This window comes from Chinchilla lanigera, unplaced genomic scaffold (assembly GCF_000276665.1).
Source record: "Chinchilla lanigera isolate Chin_1 unplaced genomic scaffold, ChiLan1.0 scaffold00006, whole genome shotgun sequence".
NCBI classification, from domain to species: Eukaryota; Metazoa; Chordata; class Mammalia; order Rodentia; family Chinchillidae; genus Chinchilla; species Chinchilla lanigera.
Window position 1 is genome coordinate 42,775,716 of NW_004955407.1, and position 22,028 is coordinate 42,797,743.

The 22,028-nt window shown below is 46.2% G+C and overlaps 1 protein-coding gene across 5 annotated transcripts in view; it reads left to right on the forward strand.

Annotated features, from left to right (window-relative positions):
• The window catches only part of Pcnt (pericentrin), a 100,774-nt gene that overhangs the window by 40,638 nt on the left and 38,108 nt on the right, over positions 1 to 22,028 (forward strand). For 3 of the 5 annotated variants that reach the window (XM_013505794.1, XM_013505781.1, XM_013505798.1), the window contains 14 exons: positions 415 to 546; positions 4,556 to 4,707; positions 5,183 to 5,334; positions 5,607 to 5,836; positions 7,680 to 7,842; positions 8,308 to 8,520; positions 10,252 to 10,284; positions 11,942 to 12,171; positions 12,738 to 12,854; positions 12,960 to 12,983; positions 13,836 to 14,039; positions 14,758 to 14,919; positions 19,908 to 20,762; positions 21,692 to 21,871. In XM_013505794.1, coding sequence (XP_013361248.1) covers positions 415 to 546; positions 4,556 to 4,707; positions 5,183 to 5,334; positions 5,607 to 5,836; positions 7,680 to 7,842; positions 8,308 to 8,520; positions 10,252 to 10,284; positions 11,942 to 12,171; positions 12,738 to 12,854; positions 12,960 to 12,983; positions 13,836 to 14,039; positions 14,758 to 14,919; positions 19,908 to 20,762; positions 21,692 to 21,871 — 2,847 coding nt within the window. The remainder of the gene's footprint in view (positions 1 to 414; positions 547 to 4,555; positions 4,708 to 5,182; positions 5,335 to 5,606; positions 5,837 to 7,679; positions 7,843 to 8,307; positions 8,521 to 10,251; positions 10,285 to 11,941; positions 12,172 to 12,737; positions 12,855 to 12,959; positions 12,984 to 13,835; positions 14,040 to 14,757; positions 14,920 to 19,907; positions 20,763 to 21,691; positions 21,872 to 22,028) is intronic. The other 2 variants (XM_013505784.1, XM_013505789.1) reach the window with 2 other exon arrangements.

Consider the following 22,028-nt stretch of genomic DNA (forward strand, 5'->3'; position numbering starts at 1 on the left):
AGCCAGCCGGAAGGCTGGCGCTCCCCACCCACAGCTCTAACATGTCTTATACTTGAGGAAAGAAGAATTTTTGCCTGTTAAAGCAGAAGGAACCAGGTTTCTGAATGTCTCGATTGTCCTGGTCAGGACCCCTGCTGGTGAATTTCTCAGTGTGACCCTGTGTGATGATCTCAGCCACCGTTGCCAAGGCAGTGGCAGCTGCCAAATGACACATGGTCCTGGAGTGAGGGCTTCTCTTACTTAGGTCCTGTGTGATGAACCATGTGAGTGTATACATTTGTGTGGCACTGATGTTCCTGGTGAGGGTGGAGGCTCAGTGATGCTCATGAGATGTGCTGAATCGTAGCATGCAACAGACATAGGGTGAGCATCTTGCGTAGAGGCGTTCATTGTTATTAATATACTTCGGTGCAGGATGCGGTTGAAAGTGAACAGCAAGCTGCTGTGCGCGAAGCAGAGGTGCGGAGCCTGGAGCTTGAGCCGGCCCAGCGTCTCTCCCAAGAGCAGAGCCCATCGCAGCTGCAGGAGGACAGCCAGGTCCAGCAGGTGTGTAGATGCGCCTTCCATCACAGGCATGGTTTTTGGGGGGAGTGGTGGAGTATGTATAAAAACTTAACCATCTTAAGTGTACATTTGGTGATATTAACTGTATTCACAGAGTTTTGTGTCCTTCACTACCATCCATCTGCATAGCTCTTTGTCTTGTTTTTTGTTGTTGTTGTTTTGGGTTTTTTTTTGTCTTTTTGAGACAGGATCTTGCTATGCAGTTTAGGCTGACCTTGAGCTCACTTTGTAGCCCAGGCTGGTCTCGAACTCGCAATGATCCTCCTGCCTCAGCCGCCTGAGTGCTGGGATTACAGGCATGCGCCACTACGCCCGGCTCCGCTCTTTGTCTTGTTAAGAGCAAACTCTTTACCCAGTAGTGAAGAACTCCCTGCCCACTTCCCCCAGCCCTGGCACCTAACATTCTATTTTCACCTGTAATAATTAGACTAGGAGCCTCAGATAAGTAGAAGCATGCATTATTTATCCCTTAGTGACTCCTTTAACTCACTTAACATGATGTCCTCCAGGTCCATCCATGTTGTGGCATAATTCAAAATTCAGTTCCTTTTTATGGTTGAATAATATGCCATGTGCACACACACCACATTTGTTCATCTGTTCATAGACACTTGGTTCCTACCTTTTGTCAGTTGTGCCTAATGCTACAGTGAACACTGGTGTACAGTTTGAGCGCTGCTTTCAGATGTGCTCTGTATATGCCAGGGAATACAATTTTGTGTTCCATGTTTAACTCTCTGAGGAGCTTCAAGCTGCTTTCTGTATCAGCGGCACCCTTTCCTGTTCTGCCAGCAGCGTACAGGGGTTCCAGTGTCTCCATATCCTGTCGACTCTTACTATACCCTTTTTTTGGAGAGAGCCATCCTAATGAGTGTAAGGTGCTCTCAGTCTCACTGTGATTTGTATTTCTCTAATGATTAGTGATCTTGAGCATCTCCTCATGTGCTTATTGGCTCTCTGCACATCTTTAGAGAAACATTTGTTGAAGTCCTTTGCCCACTGAGCCATTTATAAATTTTTATTAAATGTTGGTTTTACAAAGCAAATATTAATAATGAGAGTTGGGTGGCTTTTGTTGTGAGTTTTCTTCATTTTGCATCTAAAGGTGTAGGGTATTTTCACACGGTTTTTACAGACCGCCCCACTGCTCATCCTTGAGTGGGGCAGCACCACGCCTCTTTGACTTCGCTGTGGTGCAGGCTCACTGCCCCGACCTCACTGGCGAGGCATTGGAGGTAAGTTTGTGCCTGTGTGTGTGCCAGGCACTGTCGGCATGCCACGGTGTCCTCATTTCTGCATAGCTCTTGCCCACTGCTGTATGGGTGCCTGGTACACTAGGGCCTAGCCCAGATTCTCATGGCTGCCTGACTTGAAACACTGGAAGAGTCCTAGTGGGATTGGAGCAGCAGTCAGTCAGCAGCAGATCAAGAGGCATGACTCCCACCCCCACTGCATTGGCTTCTCCTCCATGGTGCTGGCGGTCTTGCTCAGGACCCTTCATGAAGGCAGGGGGGCAGCTGAGAAGAGGCTGTGAAGATCAGCCTCATCCAAACCCTAGAAATGCTCTGTGAGGAGCATTTCTTAGATTTTTTCTTCAACGTAACAGGTATTCCTGCTATGACATAATATATAAATCTCAAAAGAGCGTCTCATTCTGTAAAAGTACTAGAAAATAACATAACTAATGGATAATTAGTTTTAAAAAGGGCTAGTGGTATACCACTGAAGATCTGTGCAATATTATAACTTAAGTACCAATAAAAACAGTAATACACCTGTAATCCTGATACTTTGGGAGGCTGAGGCAGGAGAATTACAAGTTTGAACCCAGTTTCAGGAATTTAGTGACTTAACAAGACTTTTTCTCAAAAAGTGTTTGGGATGAAGCTCAGTGTGTACCACAAAACAAAACAAAACAAAAACCTTGTGCATGATTTTCACATATTGCTGGACATTATTTTCTAATACTCTTTTGATTTTTCCTTGCTGGGCATTGAAGTCAGGCCTGAACTTAGCTGCATCCACAGCCCTTTCTATGTTGAGGTATGATTTCATTAAGTTGCCCTGGTGGCACGTTGAACGTTCCATCTTCCTGCCTCAGCCTTCCTCAGTGCTGGGAATACAGACATGCGCCACCACACCCAGCTTAGTATTCTTTTTAAAACCTTTGCTCTGTGTTTTTCATTATGATTGACTTATAATTTCCCTTTCTTTTATGGTACAGACTCATAAAATAAGTGAGCCAAATCCTACTCCTTTAGTCTTTGAAATAATTTGAGTAAATTTGGAGTGACCTAGACTTAGCAGTTTTTTAAAAGCTGTCTTCTGGCCATAATGGTGCATGCCCATAGCCCAGTTGTTTGGGAAGTTGAGGAATTTAAGGCCAGGCTGGTTGACTTAGTGAGATCCTTTCCCAAAGTAAAAAACTAAAAAGGCATGGGGATGTAGCTCAGTGACAGAGCGGAAGACCCTGGCTTCCATCCTACACTCGTGCAGGAGTCTTATCTGTATACTTCCTTTGTGGAAAGATTTTCAGTTAGCAGTTTAATTTTAACCCTGTGTCAGGGAGCAGGCCTGGCAGGTGGATTTGGACTCTGTGAGTAGCTGTCAGTCAGATATGGCCACCTGTTGGCCCAACGCTCCTGCCAGGCCAGCATGCGGGGCCACAGCCCTGCCCCAGGCCATCAGGGGTATAGTTCCAGGTACTGGTAGCATTTGGTATACACGGCTCATTTTTTGATTGTTGTTTGCCATCTTGAAAGTTGGAATCCCCTGCTTATTTATTCTGCTTAATTTTCCCAGTCACCTGTCTTGGTCTGACTCAGTAGTTTTATAGAATCTGTATTTTTTTTGTTTCCCATCCATGGACGCTGTGTATATGGTTAGTTTCTGTTCCTGGCAGTGAGTTGGTTGCAGAATTACATTCTCTTCTTCCTCTGGCCCACATTTTCTTTCTGTACTAACATTCCTCAGTGAGTTCTCTGCCTGTCCCCCATGTACTGCATATCTCCTGTGGCTGCTTTCCCTTTCTTCGGCAGGGATGCAGTGCCTGCTCGGTGCTATTCCAGCATGGGCTTCTCTACCTGGAGGCCACTTGCTTTTGGCTCCTCCTGCCCTGTTCCTGAGCTGGAGCTGCTAGCCCTGCAGAGCAGGGGTGAGGCACTGTCCAAGTCATCCCTGTATGAGGTGCTTGCCTGTGCTGTCTGCCTGGCTTCCCTGTGAACACATGTGGCACATTTTTTGCTCTGTGTGGCCTCCTCCCCATGTGGGGGACACCCACATTCATTCTGGTGAACCTGCTAGGTCCTGGGCCATCCCTGCACTTGACAGCTGGCCCTGGGCAGAGATGCCTGGGTTAAGGGCTCCATCCAGCTGGGTGTTTCCCTTGTTGCTTTTCTTAAGCTACTCCAGAACATTGTTGAGGTCTGTGGCCACTGGCTTTGGGCAGCTGTAGGGAGCCCATGGTAGCCAGTATCACCGAAGAAAGCTGGTACCACCCATCACCTGCTTGTGCCACCAGGACACCGAAGTTTTGTTTTTTTTTTTTTAGTACCAGGAATTGAACTCAGGACCTTGCACTTGCCAGGCAGGTGAGCTATATCCCTGGCCCCGAAGTTTTATTTTTAGAGAGAAATGTATAAGAAGGATCTCTTCCTGACTAGCAACTAATTTTTATTATGAATGACCAGGTAGAGGAATTGTACTCTGAATTATTAGTTGTGAGATAAATCTGGTGAGTATGCCCTTTTATTCCCTCATGGCAGGGGCAGCCAAGGTTATTTGTGTCTTTTTTTAAAATTTATTTACATATAAGTGACTAATAATGAGAGGAAAACCGTGTTCATAATTTTTCTCTTGGATCACCCCCTTGTTTATTTACCTTTTGTCATATTTTTATTAAATGTGATCTTGAAAGTTATACTGGAATTTCTCGGCAGCCACTTATTTTGAAGTAAATTGCTGTAACTGAGGTTTAACGTTTTCTCAACAGCTGAAAGACCAAGTCTTATCCTTAAGTCAGGAGGTAGAAGAGTGCCGCGCTGAGCTTGAGAGGCTGCAGCAGAGGCGTGAGAGGGAAAACCAGGAGGGTGCCACCCTCATCTCCATGCTCAGGGCTGACATGGACCTGTCTCAGGGCGAAAGGTCAGTGTGTCCTTGTCATTGTGCTGTCTGACTCACCACCCAGTGGTGGTTCTGTGGCCACCGCCTTCCAGCCCATTGCACTCACTGCGGGGTCATCTATAGGTTCCTAGCTGGTAGACAAGACCTGAGCAGGCTATTCTTTTCACTTAAACAGCAAGATTTAAACAGCAAGGAAAGTAACTCAGGAATGTAAAAAACATCTGCCTTTGGCTTTGCCAAATCTTCATGTTTTCCTAAATTATAAAAAAACACCGTTATCTTCCCTTGAACCCCCACTAGCTCATCTCCCTTCCAGAAGCTGTTCTTGCTCTGTACCCATAGGGCTGTCCCTTTTGGCCTCCAGGTGGGGATCAGTGTCCTCTTCATGCTGGGGCACGCACTCTTGGGACCATGGTGGTATGCGGGCCAGTTGGCAGCATCGCCTGAAACATTTGGGGATCTAAAGCAATGACCTGACTCTAGTTTCCTGTCCTAGGAGAGCACTTCACGATGCCCTGAGGAGGTTGCTGGGCTTGTTTGGAGAGACACTCAAGGCAGCTGTTGCCCTGAAGGGCCGAATCAGTGAGCACGTGGGGCTCCTCCTGGACCACACAGGCACCACAGCTGCAGACCAGGCTCCTTCTACAGGTGTGTGGCTGGGTGGGTCCCCTATAGGACTGGGGCAGGCTGCCTTTCTTGTTTCCTGCCAGTGCCCACCTTCTGGAGGAGAAGGGTTGGGCCTCCGTGGAGTTGTCCAGTGCCTGTGGATGGGTTGTGGTTTTGCTTAGGAAATGGGCCATCGTTCTGTGTGTGTGTGTGTGTGTGTGTACACACACGTGTGTATGCTTATTCTAAGGGTGCCTGGGTTGGCCTGCTCCCTGAGAGCCATGTGCCAGTGCCTGTCCCTTTTGCTTCTCCAGCCCTGGAAGAGGTATGGTCAGATGATGTGGCCCTGCTGGAGTTGGACAGAACTTTACCTGAAGGTGCAGAGATGTCTTCGCTGGAGGATATTAGCAGTCATGTATGTGAGAGTTTTTTCATGAGCCCCGAGAGTACGCTGGAATGTGAGCAGCCGATCAGGAGAGTCTACCAGAGCCTCAGCATGGCTGTGGATGGCCTCCTGGAGATGGCTCTGGACTCCTCTCGACAGGTGAGCTGGAGACAAGTGAGTAGGGCGGACACATGACTCCCTAATACAGCCTGATGGACTGTGATGGCACATGGTATCTGGCCACAGCCAAACCCTACAGCCCATGGAGGAGGTCTTCAGTTTCTAGTATTGTGTCTGGTGGATTTCATTTCCTGGACTGGCCTTGGTGTTGACCCTTTTTTTTAGAAACAAAGTATTATTATTATTATTATTATTTTTAAGCAAGGCAAAGTAGTTTTTTTTCCATTCCCCTACCCTCCTTTCAACCCCTCCCCCTCCCCATTTACAAAAGCTATTTCCATGTTTTCCTTCTTTTCTCATTTTTTTCTTACTTTTCCCTTCTTCCCTTTCCTTTCCCCTCTTCTTTGTTCCCCTCCCCATTTGAACATTTTCTTCCTATTGCACAACCCCATTATTTACATTTTGATGGTGACTTTTGAGCTTTGTTGTGGCCACAGTGTTCTTGTACACTTGTCCCCTTAAGTAGGAATCTTCTGAACTGAAATTCTTTTTTTTTTTTCAGACAGGGTCTCACTATGCAGTTCAGGCTGGCCTTGAGCTCACTTTGTAGCCCAGGCTGGTCTCGAACTCGCAACAATTCTCCTGCCTCAGCCTCCCGAGTGCTGGGATTAGAGGTGTGCAGCACCACGCCCAGCCTGAACTGAAACTCTTGAGGAAGCTGGTTTGCTATGAATGACAAATAGAATCTCAGTTTAAGAAAAATGGAATCTCAGTGTAGTTGAGATAAAACCTAAATTCACTTCTTTTACTTTACTTTATGCACTGTTGTAGTTCTGCACTGAATGTTTTCATATTTAGAAATTATCCCTAAGGAAGAGACTTTCGTAAAACTTTTTAGACCTTTTAGACAATTAGGAAAGACATGAAGTGGGAGCATGAGGAAAGCAATAGAAGAGATTCTTTCCCCAAAGTTAACCCAGTTCAAAAAACTCAACATTTTTAATTGAAGAATTGCTGTTGAGGGAGTTTTCCCTCCTTGTGTTGAGATCAGGAGTCCTCTTCCTGACCTCCTGCCCATCTCCTTTCTCCTCACCTATTCTGTGCACCCTCCAGCCATCTTAGGACTGGATGTGGGATTCTGACAAATTGTTAGGTGCTGTCAACAGGCCCCAAGCCTATCGGACACCCTGAAATGGGGATGTGGAGCAAGCACCCTGAGCGATGTGGGCCCACTTTCTCTTCATTCAGAACCCTACCCTTCAGAGGATGTGGTATTGGGGAAGGAACATGGGGAGGTGCTGAGAGAGGTTGGGCCTCTCTGTTGAGGGAAGGGAGCAGAGCCTGGGGAGATATAGGAGCTCTCTGAAGCCCATGTGGGAGGCTGTGAGCAGGGTCTGTTCAGATGGGCCTTATGGTAGGACCTGTGTGCTCATGGATGAGTGGCTGTTGGTTACAGGAAGGGGCAGGTGTTAGAGAGGGTGGAAGCTAGAGGAGTGGTCTCTGGTCCATTTTCAAGGAAGAACCAAGAGAGAGGCCAGTGGACATCTTAAGCCCCGGAAGAGATCTCCTTTGCATTGACTAATGGGGAGGCCAAGGCCCTGGTTGCTCAGATGTCTGCAGGGGTCAGCTGAGGTAGGCATTTTGAGTTTAGAGGTTGACTGGGCCCTCAGCCCAGAGATGGCCTGGAAGCCCCCACCTTGACACTGAGCTGGGGAGTGCTAGGAATAGTGGGGAGGGGGCCGAAGGCTGTCTGTTAAGGGTAACTAGGCTTGTGCAGCATGCTCCAGTGTGGCTCTAGGGGAGAGGTAAAATTCTGCTGGTGTGAACAGAGGCTTTGGTGGTTTTCAGTGTCCAGTTTTGACACTCAAATGTGTTTTGACAGCTAGAGGAAGCACGCCAGCTTCATTCTCGTTTTGAAAAAGAGTTTAGTCATAAAAACGAGGAGATGGCACAGGTTGTCCAGAAACACCAGGAGCTTCTGGAATGCTTGCGGGCAGAGGACACTGCAAAGGCCACGCTGACACTGGAGCTGCACACAGCTGAGGGTGAGTGAGGTGGTGGGGCTGGACAGAAACAGACACAGCCTCACTTGCAGAAGCAGCAAGAGTAAGGGTGTTTAAAAGCAGGGTGTGTAAACAGAGCAAATCTGTGTGGCGCCAGTGACATTTTCCAGTGAAACCTTTGGAGGAATGACTTAGGCTGTTCAAGAACCAGACACAGGCCTTGGGCACACTGGGCACTTGGCATTGTGCTGCCCTGCTGTTTTGGTGAAAGGCATGGCGTGCCTGGCACGTGATCCCTCCCAGCGTGCACATCCACAGGGACCACTCAGCGGCTCTGCACAGGATGGGTGGCAACTGTGTGCTGCTCTTTCTAAGTCTTGTCCTGGGGCCCCTCACTTGTAGAGGGTTAGACCCTGTGCTGCTCACCAGGAGTGACTCTAGAGCTTCCAGTGTGACCACTTGCCCTTCCAGGGTCTGAGCGCCCTCACCTCAGTTGGTTTCTCTTAGGCCTCCTTGAAGGACTCAAGGTGGAGAAGGCGGGTCTGCAGGAAGCACTGACCCAGAAGGAGGCATCAGAGAAGCAGCTAGTCCTGGATCTGGAGAGCCTGGGCCGGCAGCTGCAGCAGGCAGCTGAGGAGCAGGCTGTGCTAAGAGAGGAGCATGCCCTGCTGAAGAGCCAGAAGGAGGCTCAGGCTGTGGAGGCAGAAGCAAGAGAAGCTGGTAAGTAAAGGGGGAGCTTGCCGCTGAGGATCCTGTGTCTGTGCTGTCTCTGTGAAGTGCTGGCTATGGCAAATGGCTGGTGAGGGTCCAGAGGAGGTGGCCCTGCAGGCTGGTGCTACCACGTATCCTGATCTCTGAGGGAGGACAGTTCTTGGGTAGCAGGTTAAAGTACTGGACTCTGAAACTGAGCTCCCTAATAAATACTGTACTTAAAATCAGTGTCTGATGTCACACTTAATTAGGAAAACATAGTTTTGGCACAAGTAGTTAATACATTTCAGACTCTAGATATGTTAGTTTTAAAAATTCAAAATGAAACCAATCACAAACATAAGCTTAAAAGGTTGCTGTTTTTAGGTTACTGCCAGTCAAAACAAATTTGGGAGTTCTCCCGGGACATGGGTGTGTCAGCCTTTGCAGGCCTCCTTGACACCTGCTTTCTCCTGTCTTCTCTCTGTCAGCATCCTGGCCCAAACAGCCCTCTTGCAAATCCCGGCATGCATGTTTGCCTGCAGGTGTGTGTGCACACTCCCAGGAAGGGCCTTGCTGCTCTGCAGTCCCCTTTTAGGAAGTGGTAGCATGAGAGCCAGTGCCTTCTCAACTGTTAACTTCCTGTGAGAACGTGGTTATGTTCACTAACCTAACCCATTCAGAAAAATCTCATTTTCTTTCCAGAAGTTCTTTATTCTTTTTAATTTTTCTTTGTAAAAAACTATCAGCTTTTAATTTTATTCATCACTTTTCTTTGCCTCTGTTTGCTTGATTTTTGCTCTTTATTATTGCCTCCTTGATTTTGTGATCTCTCCTGGGCTTCTTGCTTTCTGAGGTACCTGTTACCTCCTCTTCAGGATGTGAGACTCCATGATCTCTCAGTGGGACACACAGTTCTTCACCTGTGGCTCTTGAGTTGACATTTGGGTCCACTAAGCCTGTGACTCTGAGGCCCAAGGATACTATAGAATGGCTTGTCAGTCCTTGCAAGTGTTCCGTCACAGGTGCCCCGTCTCTGTGTAGGTGTTCTGTGAGGGTGCCTGCTGCTCTGTCCTGCCTCCTTCCCACCTGATTGACAGGATGTGCCCCTCTGTTTGGAAGCTGTGCATTCAGCCAGGTGTCTTCTTACATATCTTCTTCTGTCTTCCTGGACTGATCTGAAGGGGCAACCCTTCTTTCTTCAGGACCTAATGCCTGCCGTTTCCAGTGTCATTGACAGAGCCAGCAGGAAGCTGGGCCGCACTCTGTTTCTGGTTGCCTAACATGCATGTTGGGGATTGTCTTCTGGGGTGGTCTTGGATGGCTTCATTGTGTACTTTCTCTGCCTGTCCCCACCCCACCTCCTGGCACTATAGTTCTGTGCACGTCTGTAGTGCTTCCCTCGCCATGAGCTTCCAGGTGTGCTTGACTCTTTTGGATTCTGTGAACATCAACTGCCTTTCCAAGAGCCTTGAGCAGCCTGGCATCAGGATTCAGCTCTGTGTATAACCCTCTCTGGCTGTGCATTGTGTTTTGTGACCTTCTTTGAGGTGCTCCATCTGTCTTGTTTTTGTATGTTCATTTCCTCTAAAAGTCATTGTAGAGCTCTGCACGCCATGCTCTGTGACCACACAAGGGCAGTTGTGGATGTGCAGGCCCTAAGTGTGGCCTAGAATGCTGCTGGCCCTCCTCTTGTTTCTGCCATCCCTGGTTCAGGCTTCTTGTGTCCATCCCTGTGATGCTTTGTGTTTTCCTTTGTAGGCACTCGTGTCACTGCGGCACATAGGGACTCAGGTTTGTAAGAACAAGTGTGATTTCTGTGTGCTGTACTATATGCTTGCATCAGAGTTTGCAAATTATTTACTAAAGAGAAAAAGTACTTTGGAGCTTTTGTGGCAAACTATTAAAATTATACTATAGTATTCAAGAATCATTCATAAAAATGGACTGAGTTGTCCCATTTCAGTGCTGTAACAAAGCAGGAGAATTTCTCTAATGGTTGCTACAGTTACTAAGCCACAGTTGTACTGTCTTGCAGGAATTGATGTCTTGTGGCAGTTGTAGTTGTTGGGCTGGGTTCCTGCCAAGAGGACCTCCTGAAAGGCCTCCAGGGGTGGGGCTAGGACTGCTGGAACTCTGTCCCTCTTTGGAGCCCCCAGTAGGTCCTCAGCCTGGGTGCACCTGCACAGCCTCTGTAGGTCATGGCTACACCTTGAGGAGGGCTGTAGGCTTGGCCTTCCCTCCCTGCCTGGAAGATAGTATTGTCTGGGCTAAGTAGGAGCCTATGCCTGTTTCTAGGACCAGGCAGTGCTGACTGTCTCTTCCTTCTTAAAAGCTTGTGAATGACATTGTTACAGTTGGGTGTTTAAGGCTAGTTTCCTATAACTGCTGACTTAATAGCATGAAATTTTTTGAGACTATTACATTAATGGTAATGATTGTTGTAAGACTGACAGTTTTTTGCAACCAAAATAACTGTTTTGAAAGCTGGTAAAATAAATCTATTAAGAATTTAATGTTTCAGTTTGTGGATAAGGACTCAGGATTCACCACCAGCAAGCCCCTTTTCAAGATTTGTAGTGTCTGCTTAAATCGCTCAGTGTCTTAATCACCCAATGTATTAGTCTGTGTTGTGTTGCTATAACAGAATTCCTGAGACTGGGTAATTTATAAATAACAGAAGTTTATCTCATAGCATAGTTCTTGAGGCTGGGGAGTCCAAGAGGAAAGGAAGGACCAAGAAAGTGAGACACTAAACTCGCCCAGGAGGTGAAGCCCTGGCAGCTGATCCCCCTTCCAAGGCCCCTCCTAGAGCTGTCAGGTTGGCCCCTGCATCCAGCTGAGATTTTTTTTTTGTCTTGTTTGTTTGATTTGAGAGTCTCTCCCTATGTAGCCCAGGCTGGTGATCCTCCTAACTCAGGCTCCCAAGTGCTAGGATTACAGGTGTGTGCCACCACGCTCAGGTCCCTAGCTGAGTTTTGAAGGGGACAGACTTGAAGCCATACTGGTTAATCTGAGTTCGGCTTTTTATTTACTCATTGCCCCCTTTGCTTTCTTCCAAAGTGCGTCACACCCATATTTTAGCCAGTTTTCACTTAATGCATTCCATTTCTGTTTTCAAAGTAATTTGTCTTTATTTTCAGAGGGTATCTGACAAAATTGTAGGTGTGTTAGGACACAGGGTCGAAGTCTGATAGTGACAGGCTGGTGAAATTCACTGTCATGACGGCTCTGGCCTCTGTCATAGCCCCGAGGGAGGAAAGCTTTGGAAAGGGAAAGAGGCCTGTGGATGGGGGCCCTGCTTGCACCCACTCCCGGGGACACTGAGGGCCTCTCAGTATCTGACTGTTCTGTGAACCCCTCCCCTCTTGGGGTGCACGTGTTATGAGCCCTGCTGTGACATTCTGTGCACCAAGGTGGGCTCCTCCATGTCTGTTTCTCGGTTCCTCAGCACTGCAGAAGGAGGTGGAGACTCTGACCAGAGAGCAGTCAGAGGCCAGGAGGCAGTCAGAGAAGGACCGTGCGGCTCTGCTCTCACACATGCGAGTCTTAGAGTCTGAGTTGGAGGACCAGCTCGTGCAGCACCAGGGCTGTGCTCGGCAGGTGGAGGAGGCGGCCACTCTGAAGCAGCAGTTGGCAGCCCTGGACAAGCATCTGCGCAGCCAGCGACAGTTCATGGACGTAAGAAGTTTGCATGATAGATTTGATTCTCATCCCTAGGAGTCATCGTTATAGTGTGGACAGACTCCAGCATGTGGTTGAGGATGCATGTTTTGTGCTCTTCTGCACAGACAAGTTGCCACGCTGCCCTGTCTCTGGGTGGGCGCTTGGTCCTATAGTGGTGATTCTGAAGGAAGGTTCTCTCATCTTCTTGGCCTACATTTCCTCCTGTGGTCCTGAGAGAAGTTCTAGCAGTTGAATTATAGTCCTGTATCCTCGGAGGTGTCTTTGTGATTCACCTGCCCTATCAGGATCCCTGGGTTGTTTTGTTGGGGCCCAGGCTGCTCTTACTATGGCAACTTTGTGCCAGTTTCCAAACCTTGTCATTAATTGAGGTCTCCTTTGCTTGTCGTGTAAAGACCGTTCCTCTACTTAATGCCATTTTACAAAAATGACTATGATGAGGGGGACCCAGAGCGCACCCTTGCTGGGCGGGTGGACATGCGTGCAGTGGGAGCCTGGTCCTCAGCATGAAGGTTGCTCACAGGCTCCTCTCCGGGGCCTTGCTAACATGTAGCCTCTCGCAGGAGCAGGCTGCTGAGCGAGAACATGAACGTGAAGAGTTCCAGCAGGAGATCCAGAGGCTGGAGGAGCAGCTCCGCCAGGCAACCAGGCTTCGGCCTCCAAGCCCCCATGACAGCCAGGTTGGTAACCCGCTGTGTGCCAGTCCTGTGGGATAGCCAAGTCTCCACAGTGTTTCTAAGATTTGTCTTTCTTTCCATGTCTGCCTCCCATGTGCATGGAAACAGCAGTGCCTGCAGCTGGACGAGGAGGTAGGATGGGCAGCATAGAGCCCACTTGTGCTTTACCCTTCTCCATAGCTGGTGCACACTGTGGTGGCCCGCCTGGTTCCCTCAGCCTTGGGGGAGGCCAGCTTGGGGCCTTGTGTACCACCCTGCTTCTCGCTTGTGTTTCTTGCTTTTGCTTGAGGCTACAGCTCTCTGCATCTGCTTGTCTGAGGTAGCTCTAGTTGATTTGCTTATTTTTTAAAAAAATAAACCTATTTGAGGACACTGGGTTCCCACATAGTTGTAAGATGTAGAGATCCTTTGTTCTCAGTGGTCACATCTGCAGAGCTGGAACCCAGCGCTATCACCTGGTTTTGTCAGAAAGCAGTAGTGCCACCCCAACATCAGGCCAAGAGGACGCTCCTGCTGCCCTTCACGCCACAGCCCCTCCAGTCCCTGGCAGCCATTGAGCTGACCTCTGTGCCGACAACTTTGTAATTTCTGCAATACTGTGTACGTGGCATCTTGCATGTTACTGTTTGGGACTGGCTTTTTCGCTCTTCCTCTTTGTCTAGGTGGTTCTTCCAATTGTTGCGTTCTCCATAGCTCCTTTTATTTTTATTGTTGAGTAATAATAACCCATTCCTTTTGGTCAAAGTAAGTTTTACTTTACTAACGTTTTATATTACTGTTTTTATTTCTACGAAGAGAGAATGCCCTTCTTAAAACAACTGTATTGTATTCTTTCTTTTGATTTCATTGTGTAACCACATATAGAGAAACACAGTGTTTGTCTTTTTTCTGTCAGTTGCATTGTGTGTGTATGCTTAATTTGGAAGGTATGCTTTTTAACAGTCTATTGTATTCCTCGTGCTTTTTTTGTGTGTGTATATTTAGGTTGAATTGTTACAAGAAAAATTGAGAGAAAAATCAGATGGATATAATGAATTGGTTTTAAAGAAAGAATTGGCAGATAGAAGAGTTTTAATTCAGGAAGAAGAAATTAAACGTCTTGAGGAGATAAATGCCCACACCAGAGGACAAGTGGCCCTGCTCCAGGAAGAACTGGAAAAACAGAAAAATGTTGTGAAAAAATTACAAGTAAGGAGTCTTTGTGTCCATGTTTGAGTGCAGTGGGCAGGGCCTAGGGCCGAGGGATGACTTCTAGGTGGCGGGCAGGGCCTAGAGTGTCTGGGGAATGGGGTGTGGGCATGGCTGGGCCTGTGGGGTACCCATTACCGCTACCTGTGACCACCCAGCCTGCCTCAGAAATCTGGGAAAATGAAGAGATGGAGTGGAGGGTGAGGGAGGGGAAGGGGACTGAGCTTATTAGGTGCTACAGATATAGAAAAAGTGTTTTTTCCTTCCATCAGATTGAACATCATATACAACTTTGTGTGTTAATCCCCCCCATATACTGTGAGCATTTGCTCTGTATTAAATGTTCTTTGAAAACTTTTTCATGGCTGTTAATGTCCATATATGAGAGTACTGTTAGCCATGACTTATTACTTGCCAGCCTCTTTCCAATACTTACAAATCAGTAATAGTCGAGTGGATATTCTTGTGTCTTATTGAATAATTACTGAGGATTTTTTGCAGTGGAATCATAGGCAGGTGTCTTGGCTTTCTTTGCCAGGTAGTGCCCAGTGCGAGCCTGGAGCTTGTGTTGTCTAGAGCACGTATGAGCCCAAGTTCATGCAGGCGCACCCACTACTTCAGGAGAGCTGAGAGTGGTTTAGACTTTAATACACAGGAGCCTGAGATCACCAGTTCCTTAACTGTTCGCTTAAAATGAGTTTCTGTCTTTCTCAAATAGGATAAAGAGGCACTAACAGAACCACAGATGAGTGACTTGCTGCATGTGCCCACGTTGCAGTCCAGACCCATTGAAGGCAGATATCCAGTGCTTCTGCTGGGCAGCCATCCTGAGGCCCAGCCAGAGGTTGTGCAGAGGGCACTTCTGCAGGATGAGAATGAGGTGCGTGTGGTGTGGGTCTGCCATGCTGTAGGACACAGTTTGAAGGCTAGGCAGCCAAAAGCTGGTGACAAGTTTTTGATGAGGGTGTATGCTTTGCAACTTTACCATTTTTGTGGGGCTGTTTTGTTTTGTGTTTTTGAGACAGGATCTCACTATGTAGTTCATCCTGTCCTTAAACACACTATGTAGTTTTGTTTTTGAGGTGAGCATAGCATACAGGGTTGGAGTAGGGGAACCAGCAGAGACCACCAGGCGTGTGTAAAGGCAACATGGCATGGAATTTATTGTGCCTGGGTGTAGGCAGGCAGAGAGCACTAAGGCTGTCTACAGGGAAGAAAGAGAAGTATGTCCTTTTTATAGGGATGGAAAGAAGGCAGAGGACATTAGGTGAGAAGACTGTAATAAACACCTGTGGTCAAAATTCTCTGGCAGTCTTGCATCTCAGTGGGCAAAGTCCTTGAAGTGTCCGGGCGTAAGTTTTTGGATGTCTCCAGATGTCCTAGAACCTACAAAATTCCTTGTCCTATATTATCTTCTTTACAATATCCTGTGCCTGCTGAAGACAGCCTCGGTGCTGAGCTGAGTTCCATTCAGAGTAGTGCCTCTGCTGGCAAGCAGGTTGGGGGCTGGAAGAGTGAGGTCTGATCTGAGCCTTACAATGAGGTCTGGCTACATTGCCCAGGCTGGTCTCCTGTTCCCGAGCTCCAGTGATCCTCCTGCCTCAGCTTCGAGCTTCCCAAGTAGGTGGGACTCTAGGTGTACACTACTATGTTTGACTTGACCTTTGTGTTTTACTTCCTTTTCTTTCTTACCACACTGTCCAGCATTTCCACTGCAAAGTAAGATAAGATAACACTGTGGAGAGCAGTTGGTTTTTTTATTTTCTAGTGGTACTGGGGATTCTCACAGAGCTATAGCCCCAGCCTCCCTTTTCTAAGTTTTTGAGCTGGATCCCACTAAATCACTAAGTTGCCCAGGCTAGGCTCAAATTTGTGATCCTTGTGCCTCAACCTTCCAGACTGCTGAGATTATAGGCATGTGCTGCCGCACCAGGCTGCTATAGGTTTTTTGGGTTTTTAAAAATTAATTTAAAAAATTTTATTAGTATATGTTTGCAGTTCATGCAGTGTAGTTAGGGTTTGGTTAGGGTGAGGGTTCTTGGGGAGAGGTTACATGCGCATATAACAGCTAGTTTATTTGTTTTTTTTTTTTTTTTAATCCTCTGCCCTTTGCTTCTCCCACTTCTCTTCCAGTTCCCCTATCCTTTCTTTTCATGCTTGTTGATAATATTTGTCTTAGCTCATGTTGTAGCGTATAGTGTTTGTGTTAGTTGGAATTATTAGGTTCCTATCCATGACCTGTCCTTATTCTTTTTTTTTTTCTTTCTTTTCTTATTCTTATTTTCCATCCCTACCTCCTCACCCCTTGCCCTTGTTCCCTTGGACCATTTCCCTATTTCAAGAGATCTGTTCCCTTGTCCATCTTTTACCATTCTCTTTGAGTACTTTGCCTCACTCAAATGAGGGATGCCATATGGTATTTAAGCTTGTGTGTCTGGTTTATTTCATTCAACATTATATTTTCCAGGTGCATCCATTTTTTACAAATGTCTCAAATATGTCATTCTTTATAGCCAAGTAGTACCCCATTATATATAGATACCACATTTTCTTTATCCAATTATCTGTTGATGGGTATACAGGCTGCTTCCAGGATTTAGTTATTATGAATTTGTTGCTATAAACATTGGTATGCATGTGTCACTGTAGTATGATGACTTAAGCTCTTTGGGGAAGATACCTAGCAGGAAGATAGCTGGATTGTATGGATTTCTAATTTCAGTTGTTTGAGAAATCTCAATAATGGTTGTACTAGTTTGCATTCCCACTAACAGTGCAGAAGTTTTGGTATATTGTACTGACATTATCATTTGTTCTAGAAATTGTCTTGTTTCTTCTGAAACCCATTGCTTAGTGTATTGTTTCATTTCCATGCCTTTGCATAATTGTTTTATTTTTTTGTTGATTACTAACTTCATTGTACTGTGGTCTGATACTACGCATGGCATAATTTCAGTTATTTTACATTTAGTTAAGGCTGATTTATTGGCTAGTATGTGGCCTATTGTGGAGAAAGTTCCTTGTACTGCTGAAAAGAATGTATATTAGGTTGTGTGAAACATTCTATAGTTCTATTAAGTCCATTTGTTCCAAGGTTTTGTTTAACTCTAATATTTCTTTGATTTTTTTTGTCTAGTTATCTCTTTATTTGTGATCATGGTATTGAGTTCTATTATAACTGTGGTTATGTCTGATTGATCTTTTATGTCCAGTAGAACTTGATTTATGAAGTTGGAGGCACTGATGTTTGGTGCATATGTGATAACAGTTGTTACCTCTTCCTAGTGGATGGTTCCCTTAAGCAATATATAGTGACCTTCTTTGCCTCTTTTCATTAGTTATTGTTTGTTTGAAGTTGACTGTGTCTGAATATAAAATAGTTATACCTGTTGGGTGGTGGTTCTTTTGCATACAGTATTGTTTTCCATCCTTTGATTTTTAGTCTATGAGTTTCTCTTTTTGGCTAAATGTGTTTCTTGTATACAGCATAGGGTTGGGTTTTATTTCTTGATCCATTCTACCAGTTTGTCTTTTGATTGGGGAATTTAGACCATTTACATGAAGAGTTATTGCTGGTAGGTATTTACTTATTCCTATCATTGTCTCATTTTCCTGCTTTGATTCCTTACCTTTCACTTCTGTTTAACTGCATATCCTGCCTGGTATATTCATTGTATTAGACTTTTTGTCATTGTTAGCTTCATTATCTCTTTCTAGAATATCCTTGTGAATTTTTTTTAACCTCAGGAATTTTTTTGTGTGCTGGTTTGGTGGTTATGAATTTCTTTAGTTGCTCTTTATCATGAAAGTATTGTATTTGTCCATCAATTTTGGAATATAGTTTTGCAGGATATATCAGCCTGACTTGGAAAGTGTTTTGTTTTAGAGCTTGAAAGAGCTTCACTCCAAGATCTCCTGGCTTTTAAGGTTTCTGTTGCAAAGTCTGCTGTAATTCTAACGGGTTTTCCTTTGTAGGTGGTTTTTTGTCTTTCTCTAACCATTTTTGAGATTCTGTTCTTGTCTTGGACCTCTGGGATTTTGACTGATGTGTCATGGAGAGGTTCTTTTCTGGCTATTTGGGGTTCTATATGACTCACTTACCTGTATCTTATTTCACCTTATTTGGAAAGTTTTCAGCTATTATTTTAGTAAACAGTTTTTTTTTTTTTTAATGCTATTGTGCTATGTTCTGATTTTTCACTAACTTCAATAAATTTTCGATTAGCCTTGGCATATCTAGAAGCTGGTGGATCCAGTTCTCATGTTTTTTTTCAGGCATCTCTCATTAATTGCTCACTGACAAGAGCCCTGTCTGCTAGTTCTGAGATACTGTCCTTCTGCTGCCCATCTTTTCTATAGAATCTTCAACCTCCTGAATTTCTATTTGGAGCCCTTGTAAGGACCCTCATCCTTTTCTATGCTGGTCTTGCATGTTTTGCATCATTTTGTTTAGCTCTTTCTTTTTATTAGTGTCTTCTTTAGACTCACTGATGATTTTGTTTAATTGGCCGAGTATCTTGTTAGTTACATATTCTGTGATCTTGCCAAGTTGCCTTATTGAACTGTTTCGTGATCCCCTGTGATACCCTTTCAGATAATTCAGGTGTGAGGCTTTTGGTTTCCTCCCCTTCAATGCTGCATGGATCAGCCTTGGGGAAGGTGAGAATTTTTGGAGGCATTTTGTTAGCTTGTTTTCTCATGCTTCTATTTTTATTCATTTGTTTTGTGTTGAGGCTTGTGGGTTTATTGTAGTAGAAAGTTTTGTTTCTACTATGTATCCTGTTTAAGTAATGTCTACTTTTTAGTGTCCTCTTCTGGGTGTAGCTAACTACTGACCTTTGCCTCTGTCCCAGGATCCAAACTCTTCCATTTATGTGAGATGAGAATTTGCAGCGTGTTTGGCCTAGTACCCAGTTCTGCTTCAGTGGGCCACAGTTTTGTGAATGACACCAAGGTTTTGAGATATTAGCTTCTCAAGAAAACCACCTAATAGCAAAAGCTATGGCACCTTGGCTATAGTAATAAAATCAGCATCAATTGTGGCATTAAATACAAACTGAATATTGACAGACCCTAAGGACCAAGCAAGTACTACCCTTGTCCATAAAAAAGAGATTATAATTATAGTATGAATACTAAGATGGGCCAAATATTGACCACAGTAAATATCTGCTAAGTGGAACAACTTTACCTGTACTAACAATAGTGTATTCAACAGCAGTAGCATAAATTTAACTATTTATTTAGAGATTCATAAAGCTTAGTAGTTATACTGGTAAAGATGGGTGAGGATCTAGAGAATGAAAAAGGCAGAATTTGAAAATTCAGTGGGATATGAGGGAGAGAAAAGTAAGATGGGGATCCTATTAAGGAGCAAAAGGAAATTAATAGTGATAAACAGCTGCTGGAAGAATGAATGAGAGCAAGAAGAAAAGAGTTACACAGCAAAAACAGGAGAAGAAAGGAGGAAGAGAAAAAAGTTAGAAAGGGATGACAGCTAAAAATTAAATGCATCTTGAGGAAAATCATATAAATCAGTCATTTAAATATTAGGCACAAAAGCATTTAAGTGATGGCAAAAGCATTATTTTGTAGCCATTCTTGACTGAAAAGAGACCGAGTCAGAGCCTCATGGGCTTGAGAGTCGAAGTTCTGGGAAAGTGGTGAAGCAGCTCTAGTGTCTTAGAGAGGAGGCCCGGAGCCTCTGGCGCAGAGCAAGTGCTGTATGTACCTATCACTGTTTGGGTTCTTCAGGCTGACAGATCTCTCCCACATATGGAATGAACTTAGGGTGAACTATGTATCAGAAAGGGAGATGGTGAGGTTTATCCATTTACAACTGGCCTGTGCAATGCGCTTTCTCTTTAGGTTGTGTACCACAGAAGTTCTGAGGTTGAAGAGCTGAAATCCATTATTGAGAATTTGCAAGAGAACCAAGAACGATTACAGAAGGACAAAGCAGAAGAAATCGAGCAGCTCCATGAGGTCATTGAGAAGCTGCAGGGTGAGCTGGCCCTCCTGGGGCCTGTGGTACATGAACTCAGTGACCATCAAGCTGACAGTCTTCGCAGTGAACTGCTGTGCTTCCAGGCTGAGGGCCCCGGTGGGCAGGCACTGCGGGGAGAGCTAGAAGCTGCACTCTCCGCCAAGGAGGCCCTGGCGCAGCTGCTGGCTGACCAGGCGCATGGGCACAGCAAGGCTCTGGAGGCTCTGCAGCAGCGCCTGCGAGCTGCAGAGGAGGCTGCTGCACAGCAACTGGCCGAGCTCGAACACAACATGGCCCTCAGGGAGGCCGAGGTTGAGGGCATGACCTCCCGGATCCAAGAGTTTGAAGCTGTCCTCAAGGCAAAGGAAACAATAATTGAGCAGAGAGATTTAGAAATTGATGCTATGAACAAGCGGAAGGAGGCTCACTTTGCCGAGCTGGAGGCCGTCCTCTTGGCTGTGGCGCACTTCCGGCGTACCTTAGAACAGCAGCCCCCAGCCAGCCCAGAGCCTCCTGAGCTGCAGCGGCTGCGAGCACAATGTGTCCGCCTTAGCCGCCAGCTGCAAGTACTGAACCAGTGGTTCCTGAGGTGCCAGGTGGAGCTGGATAAGCAACAGGCCTGTGGGGTACCTGAGACCCACCCACACCTTCCTGTGGATACAGAAAGTGGCAACCTGTTGGAGCAGGGAGGTCGCAGCAAGCGACTGGCCTCCACCTCTCGTGGGCGGGGTCCACAGGTAGGTCTGATTCCCTGGGGGCTGCGAGTTGCCGAGGCCTGGCTTCTGTACCTGGGACCTGAGGCATAGCTGGGGTTACCCAGGTGTGTGGATGCTGGCTTGTTTTCACTCCTTTTACTTGAGTGACTGCTTTTGTTCTGGGCAGTGGGCTGCAGTCAGCCTTGGAGGCTCCTGGCAGGAAAAAGAGGTGAACCTGGAGCTCGCCCTACTTGGGCCTGGCTGGGATTCACCAGCAAGTCATGCTTGGTCCTACTGTTCTGTACAAATTAATGATTCATTGCTTGATTGTCGTTTTTTGGGATAAGATTTCACTATTCATTATGCAGTGCAGGCTGGCCTCAAACTTAAAAGTGATCCTTCTGCCTCAGCCTCCCGAGTGCTGGGATTGTGGGCATGCGCTATCATGCCTGGCTCTGTACAGTTTTAAACTTATCATTTTAAGTCATGCAAGGTTTAAAAACAGCTCTTCCTTCAATGCTGTAGGGACTGTACTGTGACATGGAGGTCACTTGGTATTAATTTCCCTCTCTGGTTCTAATTAGATGCTTTATCTTTCAACAAACATTTCCCATGTAAAATATTGTTGAGCTCATTTCATTTTAGAACAGAAGACCCTACATAAATTGTCATTTTTAAATGTCTTGGTTTGATTTTGAGTAGCACTTGTGAGATTAGCTGCTTAGTGCCTCCACCAGCTCAGCTCTAGGTGGACCAGCTCCAGATCCCAGGTGCCCCAGCTACTGCTCCATGGTCCTTAGTGCCAGGGGTATGAGGAGCTGTTCTGGCTGAGGCCTTGCTCCTGTGTGCCCCTGCAGTGAGCTGTGGCAGGACTGCCTTCCCTGATGACCTTGGGGACAGCCGGGTAGCATCAGAGTGTCTCATTCATCCAACTCTACCTTCTAACCATCCTTCCCATTTTCTCTGTCAAGGGTGATCTGCAGCCTGCCAAAGTCCTGGTGACACTGAAGGATGCTGACCTCCAGAAACCAGAAAGTGTGATGTCAGTGCTTACAGTCTGCCAGAGGCAGCTGGAGGCAGAGCTGCTCTTGGTGAAAAGTGAGATGCGTCTGAGCATGGAAGATGATACTAGGGCTCCGGGGAGAATGAAGGTACTCAGGTGTGGGGAGTACAGTGCATGGACGTGAGCAGGTACTTAATTGGGGGATGTTGGTGTGTGGGCATACTCATCCTTAGGGTGAGGAGGGACACAGCATGTTCCTCACACCTGGCTGAGCTCAGGACATTGGCCTGCGGGGGATCAACCAT